The sequence below is a fragment of the Aulonocara stuartgranti genome, assembly GCF_965226115.1.
Source record: "Aulonocara stuartgranti genome assembly, chromosome: 22".
Taxonomy (NCBI): Eukaryota; Metazoa; Chordata; class Actinopteri; order Cichliformes; family Cichlidae; genus Aulonocara; species Aulonocara stuartgranti.
The window spans coordinates 31,818,195-31,830,534 of NC_138957.1; the positions used below are offsets into that span (position 1 = coordinate 31,818,195).

The window sequence follows — 12,340 nt, forward strand, 5'->3', positions numbered from 1 at the left end:
AGTAAGAGTTTAAAAATGAGTAAGTTGAATGAGGATTTGAAGGGTCTCCCCATTGAAATACATTATAAATTTTTGTTGAATAAAGTTGAATAAAATTAAAAATATAAATGTTAAAAATATGAAAAATAGAAGCAGTGTTGTCCAAAAGAATAGGAATCTAACGGTGTTTGAATGGTTTTTCTAAGTTGAACGGTTTTGAAGGAGTAGGATTACAAAAAACGTACGGAATACAGAATAAAATATAATAATAATAAAGATTAGAATAACAATACTGTGAATGCTTTTCAAGCATTCACACTAATAATAATAATAATAATAATAAAGATTCGAATAACAATACTGTGAATGCTTTTCAAGCATTCACACTAATAAAGATTCGAATAACAATACTGTGAATGCTTTTCAAGCATTCACACTAATAAGTTTGATGTGTCACATGACCCTCTTCCTATTGAAAAAACAAAAGTTGTATCCAAGATGGCCGACTTCTAAATGACCACCATGGTCACCACCCATCTTGAGGAGTTTGCCCCCTCACATATACTAATGTGCCACAAACAGCACTTTAATATCACCAACCATTCCCATGTTATTACGGTGTATCCATATAAATGGCCCACCCTGTGTTCTGTGTTTGTGCTCTGGTGACATTTTATTTGGGGATGTTTTCACTCTAAAGGGAGCCGAACAACACAGAGACACAATAGAAACAATAGAAACTTTAACCTACAAAAAGTCTGAGCAGCATGACTCATAAACTAAACATACTTCTGTGTGGAAGCAAAGGCAGAAACACCCGGCCTCTCCCCGCCTCCTTATTTCATCACATTTTGCAGACTTTACTTTCAGTTCTGCTGATAACATCAGTGAGTCGTTTTAACCCAGATATTAGTGACGTTGGCACTGAGGATGGTTTTCATTGGCTGATGATGCAGCTTTGACCTCAGCTTTGGGTCTCCATGCAGACCCACATAGATAATAAGATATTAGCTGTTAGATTATCGAGAGGTCACCATGAAACTGTTTATTTTTCTGTTTCTCCTGGAAATACACGGCACGGTGGGACGTGAGTTAGAAATTTGTATCACTTACAGTAAAGTTTTTTAAACTTTGTTTTGCTAAAAAGGACATATTTAAGATTATTTTTAAAAAGGCTATTAATAGGTGCGTTTGCCCACGTTTAAATAAAAGCCATTAATATCTCTGCTAGTTCTGGGAAAATGCTTCAGGAAGCTTGATTAGCATCACTTTCAAGTCACAAACACCAAAAAGGTTTGTGAGTTTTAATCACATCAACGTATCAGTGACACCAAAGGACTTCCTGATTCCTGCACAGTTCAGGGTGTGTCGGCAACATTACTAACAGTGTAACATGATCCATTACTCATCATCTGTTATTAATCACATCAACTTAGACTCTCAAAATAAAGTTGAACAAAAATACAATCGGACATTTTCTAATTTTACAACATTTGAAAAGAGCCAATAATGAGTTATTGATTATTTGATTCATAATTACATCGGTATTAGTCTCAAACATAGTAAAAAAAACCTTTGTGTTGGACTGTGCCATAGTTTATGTTTTGTTTATAAAAACTGCCCTTAACTCAGCACTGTTAGAATGATAATAGGATGATTAGATGAAATATGGACTGCATGCACTGTTTCTGTTGAGTCTAAAAGCTGAAACAGTGATTTTTTCTCACAGCGACTCGCTCTCTGAGATATTTCTACACTTCTTCCTCTGGAGTCTCAAACTTTCCAGAGTTTGTAGCTGTTGGTTTGGTTGATGATGTTCAGATGATTCACTATGACAGCAACACAGAGAAAGCAGAGTTTAAGCAGCAGTGGATGGAGAAAGCTGCAGAAGATGATCCAGAGTATTTGTCCCGCCAGACTAACAGGCTCATGAACACCCAGCAGGTCTTTAAAGGCAACATCGACACTTTGAAGCAGCGATTCAACCAAACTGGAGGTTTGTTCCTGTTTCACTTTTTTACTCTTAAAATGAAGCTTTTTATTAACCCAGCTGCTGACACTGAATAAAATCTCTCCAGGTTTTAAAGACCTTTGTTGTTACAGACTAGACTTGTAGTCAAGCCCGCCTAAACCAAGACCAAGACAATACCAAGACCAGAGGGTATCGAGACCAAGACAAAGACAAGACTGAGACCGAGACTGAGACAAAAAAGTCTTTACACTGTCACGTCTCTCACCCTCTCTTGTTTTTCACATAATGATATTATCCTATATCCTCGCTTGTGATTGGCCACAATATGGAGGGATTGGAGCATAGCTGAGCCACTGTGTGAGAGCTGAGCAGCAAAAGGAAATTAAGTGAGGAGCCAGCTCTCGCTCAATGGGAGTCGACTCTTCTGATTCACTGCAAAGCACTCTCTAAGCACGGCTCTTAGAGCTGATGCTTTTGTGCACGACACATTATCGAACGTTGGTTTGTGTGTCATGGGTACACTCACTATGTCGATCTGAGACAGCAAGACAGAGACAGCGAGACCAAGACAAGACCAAGACCACGTAAAAGTGGTCTCGAGGCATCCAACTCTATTACAGACACAAGCTAGCTTGTTAGCGCCCTAATGGAAGCTTAACCAGCCAAATTTAAAAAGCTGATTATGTGTATTTATGTAGTTTTTATTGAAGCTCTTCAACTTAACTCCCTCATCTGTGGGCAAATATCAACTATTTCCTGCCCCTCTTGGTTTCAGGTGTTCACATTAACCAGATGATGTACGGCTGTGACTGGGACGATGAAACGGCTGAAGTTAACGGATATCATTACTATGGCTATGATGGAGAAGATTTCATATCATTTGACCTGAGGACAGAGACATGGATCGCTCCAGTAATGCAGGCTGTAATCACCAAACACAAGTGGAACAGTGACAGATCTCTTTCAGGTGATCTGAGGAACTATCACTCCAAGCTTTGTCTTGAGTGGCTGAAGAAGTACGTGAACTATGGGAGGAGCTCTCTGATGAGGACAGGTAAAATCACATGACCTGATTTATTGTAATACTTTTAATTAACAGGCCACATCCTGATCTTCTCATACATTTATTACCACTTCATCACATTTATGCTTTTCATTTTTCCCAATTTCTGTTTATTTAACTTTTCTAATCACCATCGCTGCAGCTTTTTACAGCACTCGCTTCACTCAGTTGTGTACTTCTTGTAATTCTCCCATTTTCTTAATTATTCTTTAAATGGCATTTATGTTAATTTGTGTGTCTAAAACATTCAAAATACATCAAATGGAAATGGTAAACTCAGTATGCTGTTATGAACGGTGATTTTTGATTTATTTTTTTATTTTTTAAATCTCTCAGAGCTTCCATCAGTCTCTCTCCTCCAGAAGTCTTCCTCCTCTCCAGTCAGCTGCCACGCTACAGGTTTCTATCCTAACAGAGCCGAGATGGTTTGGAGGAAAGATGGAGTGGAGCTTCATGAAGGTGTGAACATAGGAGAGATCCTCTCCAACCATGATGGGACCTTCCAGATGAGTGTTGATCTGGATCTTTCATCAGTCATACATGAGGACTGGAGGAGGTACGACTGTGTGTTTCAGCTCTCTGGTGTGAACAAGGACATCGTCACCAAACTGGGTAAAGCAGCGATCAGGACCAATGAGGGTAAAATTGGAAAAAGAAGTGAGTAAAACTTATAAATACACCTTTATTTGATCTTATTTGGGTTTTCCACTGGCTCCACGTGAAAGGAGGAAACTGGAAGGAGCCCTTTTCACACATGCTTAAAACAAACCAGGTGTTTGATAGAGATTAGGAAGCAACAGGACTAATCATTCAGTACTTGATCTTAATAATGGAGGATGTGGGAGTGAAAAAAAACAACAAAAAAACTTTCATTTTTGGGCTTTAGTACAAAGTTAAACTGCTGATCCAAAACTTTCAACAAAAATCTAAAACAGGCAACAAACTGGTAAATCTAAAAAACACTCAGAGAAATCACACGAGGGAAAACAAACAGACACTAAAACAAAGACTGAAGGGAGATGGGACTGTTTATAAACACATGAGGTAATCAGAGAACGGGAAACAGGAGGGTGACGAGGCAATGCTGACGTAAAACTAAACGGATGAAACACTGAGTGAACTTAGCGCAGGGACAGAAACAGAGACCCTTCAAGGACCAATAACACTCTGTGACTACAACACTAACAAGAACTAAAACACAAACAGGTCTGAAGGATCCACTAACACAGCACAGGTGAAAATAAAGATCAGACAATAAACAGAGCAAAGGGAGCCCTCGGCAATCACACAAGAGCAAATAAAGAAAAAATAAACACAGCAGCAGGCCCGAGGATCACACACAGCTCAGATTACACTGAGCTCCGTCTTTCATCATCATCACTGGGAGGTAAAAACTACAAACTTTAATTTTAATGTGGTTTTAGTGACCCTGATTTTTTTTTCTGGTTTTATGTGATCTGTTTATAACATGGAAGAATCAAACCTGCTGTGATACTGTGTTCATTCACCTGTTGTTGATGACTGGCTCAGTGTAACTGCTAAACATCAAACTGTGATACAGTTTGGTTATTCACTAATCTACATTAAAACATTGTGTAGTTTAGTTCCTGTGGTGTTTTATAGATAAAGGTCTGGTGTGGTCTTAATGAACGTTGGTCCAACAGTGAGATGAACTACAGAATGTAAATGTGTTGGTTTCAGGTTCTTCAGTCTTCCCTGCTGGTGTTGTTGTCCGGATTATAGGCATCCTGCTCCTCCTGACTGTCTGCTTCTCTGCAGTCTTTATCTGGAGGAGAAAATATAAAGGTGAGAAATATGAAACACATTTACCTCCAACATGTTTCCAACATTTTGATGTTTATGCTCTTATAATTTGATATGTTTCATGTCTGTTACTTCCCATGTGATAAAGTTCATAATGTGTAAATATTTGATATTCAATCAAATGTTTCATACAAGTGGTGCAAACAGTGCCTTTATTCTTATGTACTTTTGTATGTTTTGAATAAATAACTGTGTTACTGTCTGTGTTTTCAGAGCTGTACTGACAGTAAGTATTTAATTTATTATATATATATATGTATATATTTTATTAGATTTTCTTAAAAATAATTTTATTTGGTTTTTATATTTCAGATTTAAATGCTTATTTAAAATGTTTGAGACTTAAGATGTTTAAAAGATTTCTCTGTCTGTGACTCAGTGCAGCTTTAGAAAGAAATTTATCGCTCAACCATCTCAGCTTCGCATGAAGTCAGCCTCTCCCAGCTGAATGACTCAAAGGTACATCCAGGACGAGATGCCAGTCTATCTGAGAAAGAGAGAGACAACCACACAAACTCACACATGCAGGGAAAACTTAGAATTAAAATGATTAATTAATTTCTGGTAATTAAATTATTTTAGAATAAACATTTAACTTAACCTACAAAAGGGTCTTTCTGTGTGGCGCTTACGTGTTCTCCCCGTGTTTGCGTGGGTTCTCCCCGGGTACTCCGGCTTACTCCCTCCGTCCAAAGACATGCAGTTAGTGGGGATAGGTTAATTGGAAACACTAAATTGCCCATAGGCCTGAATGTGAGTGCGATTGGTTGTCTCTGTCTGTGTGTTAGCCCTGCAACAGACTGGCGACCTGTCCAGGGTGTACCCTGCCTCTCGCCTTAAGACAGCTGGGATAGGCTCCAGCGCCCCCAACGACCCTGAAAATGATCAGCGGAAACGAATGGATGGATGCATTTAACCTGACATGCATCTTTTTATACTGTGGATGGAAACCTACACCGTTACAGTGAGAACCTGCAGAAACTTATGATCAGGAGGCTTCCTGCTGCATCCAAAATGGAGAAACTGAAAATAATACAAGACAATAATACAAGGTTTTAATTTACAATGCAAGTCAGATTCAGTTTACATAAAGTGTTTGCACTGAAAACCTTTAGTTTTGGTGAGAGAGAGATCACTGCAGGAGCTCTCAGGCAAAGCTGAGCACACACACACACACACACACACACACACACACACACGTGCTTTTACGAAATTAAAAAAAACTGATTTGCTCACGATATCAAAAAATCATATCGTGAGCAAATCAGTTTTCTTTACAGTGTAAATCATATCACAGAATATGAGCTTATGTTAAGGCAAACTGAAGAGGAGGAGAGGGGCAGGTGCTGCTAGGGCGAGACTCTCGCGGAGTCCTTTAGTGCTGCAGGCAGGCAACATGCTCAAATAGCGCACAACTTCAGGTTTTTTATTTCTATATGATAATTCTGCATTATTAAGCAATAAGAACAAGTAGTCTGATGTCCTGTAATCATTATGAAGCTATATTATTACATTATTATTACAATTACATAATCCAATATATATTGTATTATGAAATACAATGAAAAATTACGTTTTTGTACAGAGTATCGGTATCTGATCAGTATCGTCGTTACCACCCTGAATTTTACTTGGTATCGGAAAAGGTAAAGGAAATCAGTGGTATCGCACATCACTAGTACTGGGTGTTATCGAGCGTTTTCCCGATGGGCCGGCCTCTGGACACTGGATTGCCCAATCAAATCTCTTCATGCTCCCTGCTCCCTTCTCTACCTTCGCTGTGAGCTCACGCAGCTTGTAGAAACGGTTTAGTGCAGAAGAAATGGCGAAAGGTGCCGCTGAAAAGCTGATAAAAACAATAAAAAGAAATTAACTTTAAAAAATGTGTTAGCTATTATGGTGGACCAAAAGTGCTAGGCCTTTTTTTTTTGGCCCAGTCCAGCCCTGGAGCCCTGCCTCTCCACCATTTGTCTTACAGTAACTGGCTGTCATCAAGTTTGATTGGATCAGCTCAGAAAGCGGTGAGGTTGTAGTGCTGTTGTGTAAAGGTCACGGAGTTAATAAACCATTTAATAAAAATGAAAAAAAAACCACTGATAGTATTAACTCATTCACTGCCAGCCATTTTCAAATCAAGGTAACTCCCCACTGCCAGGGCCGTCAATGGCAGTGAATGAGTTAAAAAAAAAAAAAATTATTATTCACACCTTCTATCTTTTTGTGCTCACAATCGTGTTACATTACCAATGATTATTTGTTTGTTTTTGTTTGTTTGCATTATGATTGATTGACTTTTGTCATTATTTGTCATTCCTAGTCTTTTGGGTTCAATGTTAGAGTTCTTAGTCTTCTGGTTTCTGTCACTGTGTTACGTTTCCTGTTTTACTTTGAAAGTCTCTGTGTTATGTCAGTGTATTCAGCTTTGCTTCCCCATCTCATAATGTTAATTAGATCCAACCGTGACTTTCTCCTGTGTGCAGTTCCCTCGTTATCCCTCAGTGTATTTAAGCCCCGTGTTTCTGTCTGTCACTGTTGCGTTGTACCATCATCCTACACTGTGTGTTCAGTCCATAAATCTGCCTAATTTATTTGTGTCATTAGTTTAGTTAGTTTTTTCCTTGTTCAGCAATAAAGCTGTTTTTTTAAGTTTACGTTTTGTGTCCTGGAGTCTGAATATTGGATCCTTTTCCTGGCTTCCTGCACACAGCACATGACAAGGAATTTAAAAAATGTGGGATTTTATCACAGGACAAAAAGGGCCTGTGTCCGGAGAGATCTAGCAGTATACAAATTTATGAATCTGTCATCAATAATCTTTATGGAGAGAATATGGGGAGATCAGATCAGTCACAGAACATTATATGGATATTATATGGAAATGAATATTATAAAATATCTTGTAAAATACAAGATATACATCCCAAAGATCACAGATCTGACAAAAGGTCTTTAAAGATTTGTCTGGAAACATTTTATATAATAAAAGAAAATCTGCTTATAGCTCCAATGGCAAATTGGCAGGCCTTCATGTCAAAATATGAAGGGTCAGACACAGATCCTTCAGTGGAGTGTTTGTTTGTTTGTTTGTTTTTTATCTTGTCCTGCCTGGCAGCTTTTGCAATCAGAATAATGACCTGAACGGCGGTGCCAAACCCATTTTGCTTCTCCAAGGTCAGGTCTACAAACACTCTATTGGCTCCTCTTGTTCATGTGTTTCTTTTATCTGTTTATTTATTCATTTCTATTTGTGTTACTTCAGTTATTACATTATATGTGGTATAGTGTGTCTAAGGCACGGGAGAAAAAAAGAAAGGGAGAAAAATCAAGAAAATATAATAAAAGGGTAGAGTACAAATAGAAAAGCACAATGTACTGCAAGCTGCTGCACCTGTAAAAAAAATCAAAGATACAGCACCTGGAACAAAAAACACTGCAAATGCACAGATACACAAATCAATAACCTTCTTGTGGTGAGTGTGTGAGAGAGAGAATACCTGTGTCTTTGTCATAAAGGTACTTTAAAGGCACCAGTTTAGCTCAGTGGGATGAGCGACCCTGTGTTTTATGGCTGAGAACAGCAGGTTGAGTCTGACCTGTTGCCCCTTGCCACATGTCTCTCTCTCTCTCTCTCCCTGGCTTTTGTTTTTGTTTCAGTCTTAACTGTACCTTAAGGGCTGGAACCAGAAAAAGGCCCCAAAAAACAAATGTGCTTAATTAAATTAAAGTCTGGAAGCCACAATAAAACACATCTCAGCTACCTGCACGTCCATCACAGAGTAACAGAAGCAGCTGACCTCCCTAATATTAGACAAGATCAGGAAGAACCCAAGAACCGCCCGGCTTTGCTGGCTAGTCTAACAAAAACAGGGTCTCCTTTCTCATAAGACTCAAAATGACGTTAATCAGTTAGATTTGTAAGAAACAATTACTGAATATAATATGTTTATTCCTGGCTAGTGAACTAAATTAGGAGTTTTCAATGTATTTTAGTAGTTATGATAATAGCTTTTCTACTTTTATCAAATGCTTTTGAGAAGTTTAACTAGCGAGTGCTATGGCAGTAATGTTAAGATAAAGTTGAGTAATAGGTGTTATTGAAAATGCACTGACTCAGTTTCTGGAACCAAAACTTGGTATGAAAAAGTTAATGGCAAACTGGGAGACCTCTGACTGGATAAGTGGAAGAAAATTGATGGTGGATAATGATTTTTAAAACAGAAACTGAGCTATAACATGTCCCCATTTGCTATTTTATGCCAACAGGAGCTGTTACTGCTGTCAGAATAGCTTATCATAGTAAATGATAAAGCTGATCATGTTGACTACAACCAGAACCAACCAACAAAAATGTGTCAAGATCAATGAACTAAGCCTGGATGAATTCTTGAATTCAGATAAGCCATCCCAGAAAATTTGAAATTAATTGTGTAATTAAGTGGACAATGTCACTTTCTAGAAACCACTTTCTAACATGTATGCAGGTACACAGGGATTCTGTTTTTATGTAAAAACCATGTCAGCTTTGACAATTGACTTGTCATATCCTTATAAAGGAATAAGGAAAGGACCACAGAGAGTAGCCTGCTGATCTCAGCAAGTGACTGTAAGAAACATGAGCAATCTGACAGCTCCCCAAAAATGAAGCTAAAACATCTCCAAAACGTCCAGGTCATAAGCTCTGATTCCTCCATGTCAGCCAATCCATCTGGGATCAAACCAGGGGCAGATCTTCAGAGTGGAGGCTGCCCATCTGCTGTAGAGCCTCTTCAGTAAACCCGAGAAAAAACCCGAATTTACCCTGACTAGAGAAATCACTGTGAGCTTGAAAGTTAATTAAAATGAGCTGGAATGTAAATGTGTCTGCTTTCTGAGCTTCTGTTGTTAAAATGTGCTATAAAATATAAAGAATTGACATGACAGTCAGTATAAAATGGTTCATACATTTTTCATAGTACATGTTTGACACATATTTTTTCATTTAAAACAATGATAACATTAATAAATATAATTAACATTTATACTATAAGGATAGAAACAAAGCATGGCTCCATTTGCATTAGTATTGATCTAATACTGATATCGATCCAAATGTTGATACTATTGACATTTGGATCGACCCGTCCACCTCTAGTGCAAACAGCAGCATGTTTCAGTGTCTCCACATCAGTGAGGACAGTAACACCAAATCAAACGACCATGCACTTCATTAATCCCTCATTAATGGCACATTTAACTCATTCACTGCCAGCCATTTTCAAACGTATGCTTTCAATTGACGTCTATAGACGTCAATGGCAGTGAATGAGTTAACAGTTTTAGCTGAAGATGAATTTCTGAGGATTGAAAATGTTAAATGTTTTTTTTGTAATCATATTTTTTAATATTCTTTTATGTATTTCATGCATGTATTTTAAGACAGGTGGGAATTATGTCTCCTCACCCCGTCTTCATCACTAATGAAGTCCAGCATTTACTTGGGCGTGACTTAACCAATTAACTAATACTAACCTGTTATATGTCAGCTGGTCTATCCATGAAGATGTGATTGGTTAATTTGAATTTTTTTCTGTTTCCTGTTTTTAGCGTAAGCACACTGTTACTGTGTTACTATGACCCTGATGAAGGCCACAAGCCAAAACGCGTTGGTGAGTCAATAAAGTTGACTGACCAACGCTCTTCCTCCTCACATGTGGTCACAACTCTGCTAACAAGAGCTCAGACTGTCCCTCTGATATCCTGAATTATGTCAGGATTTATACAACTACTTCAACTCCTGAATTAAACCATGAAATTATCACTGCTGCTGCCTAAAAAAGGAAGAAACATCTTCCTTTTTTAGTTTTGTTTCTTCCTTTTTTTTGTTTAGTAAAATCAGGATCAGCTGATCATTGCTTGATGTCATCTCCATTTTTTTCACAGAGTGTTTTTTCACATGTTGAGTTTCTTACACAGCAATTACACATCCGGAAAATAGAACCATGGAACAAGACAATGCCTGACTTGAGAAAGTGCTGCATTGGATTGAGTTAACTGCCCTAAAGCTCACTGCCACTGCAGTAGACAGTGGACTACAGACTACCATCAACTACACAAGAAGAGGATGGCCCAATTACAGTTGTAATTAACCACTAAACATCAGAACTTACATGAAAGTGAAAAGTTAGCTGTCAGAGGCTGATGCCTTTTGTCATACAAGGATGCAGGAGCATCATTCCAGGGTCACAGAGAGCAGACATTTGAAATAAAATATGCTGGGAAACAATGACTCATCAAGTCCAGAGACGTGACAAATTAATGGGTTTGGTGGCCAAGGCTCTTGGTGGAGCTGATTAAAAGTGATATAACTGCTGATACGTTATGTTTCATGTTAAGGAAACTGCTCTATAAGTTTTGTAAGTGACTTTGGTTTATGTCATTATCCTTATGTGATAACTTTACTTGCAAATTACATGAAGCTTATAGGTGAGTTCTGTGAGGAAGATCTGTAATCACTCATTTGCCTGGTTTCCTGTGTGTTCAGGTGCTAATCAGTTCCTTACATCGGTTCCACTTTCCCACAGTGTCAAACTCAATGCTGACATCATCGTACATCCAGCTTGTTATCAGTGCTTACTTCAAAAGTCTGCATTCTGATGGTACGGTGGTGGCATCAGTGCCAGTGGAATTAGCAGCTTGCACATCTGAAAATAGCAACTGTCAGTACTGAAAGGTATATACAGATGTAATAGCAACATATAGTCTCATCCTGAAGTGATATTTTTCATTGAAGACTTTGCTTATTTCAGCAAGACAATGGTAAACAACAAACTGGAGCTATTACAACAGCATTTGCTGTTACCATGTTAGACTTGAGTGAATTGTACACGTATCAGTTTCATATTCTGGGTTGTTAGTAGTTGTACCCAGTTTTATCTTGTCTTGCTGTAGTTCATCTGTTTCATGGTTCAGTGTGTTGTGTGAGGCTTTATTTCAGGCAATTTATTTTTATTTGGTAGGAAAGTGTAGAAAGTAAGAGGGAAGTAGGACAAGAATGAAGACATGGAGAAAATAGTCTGGGACAGAGTTGAACCGATGTCCCTCCAGAAGCCTTTGGTGGATGGGTCACCTATTCTTTGTCTGTTTTTTATGTGGTGTCAAAGTCTCAATGTTCAGCTGAGTTTATAAATAACTTCAAGGTGTATAGTATAATTAAATAAAGGTTATACATAAATAAAATCATTTATATATATAAAAAATGTGTCTACAAGCGTTCTTGATTTTCACCACACAATGACCCACCAATTAACTTTATTTGGAAGGTATCAACATCCTTAAAGTCTGACACACAAACAAACAAGAAAACTCAGACTTTATTATGAAAACTGTTCTGTCTATAGGTGGGGTATTCCACCTACACAATCAAAAGTAAAGATTTGTCTTTTTTTGTTATTGCTGTTCAGTCTTGAGCTTGTGAGCATGACTTGCGTCTAAAAATTCAAAGGTTTAGGCAACAAAACAACACA

At 38.0% G+C, this 12,340-nt stretch overlaps 1 protein-coding gene across 2 annotated transcripts in view; it reads left to right on the top strand.

The window, feature by feature from the left end:
• The first annotated feature begins 991 nt into the window (after window positions 1-991).
• The window catches only part of LOC309699222 (class I histocompatibility antigen, F10 alpha chain-like), a 151,283-nt gene continuing 139,934 nt past the window's right edge, over window positions 992-12,340 (top strand). The window contains exons 1-4 of one of the 2 annotated variants that reach the window (XM_082522165.1): window positions 992-1,066; window positions 1,709-1,975; window positions 2,727-3,005; window positions 3,351-3,653. In XM_082522165.1, the coding sequence (XP_082378291.1) occupies window positions 1,015-1,066; window positions 1,709-1,975; window positions 2,727-3,005; window positions 3,351-3,653 (901 nt within the window). In that variant the 5' untranslated portion in view covers window positions 992-1,014. The remainder of the gene's footprint in view (window positions 1,067-1,708; window positions 1,976-2,726; window positions 3,006-3,350; window positions 3,654-12,340) is intronic. The other variant, XM_082522166.1, reaches the window with a different exon arrangement.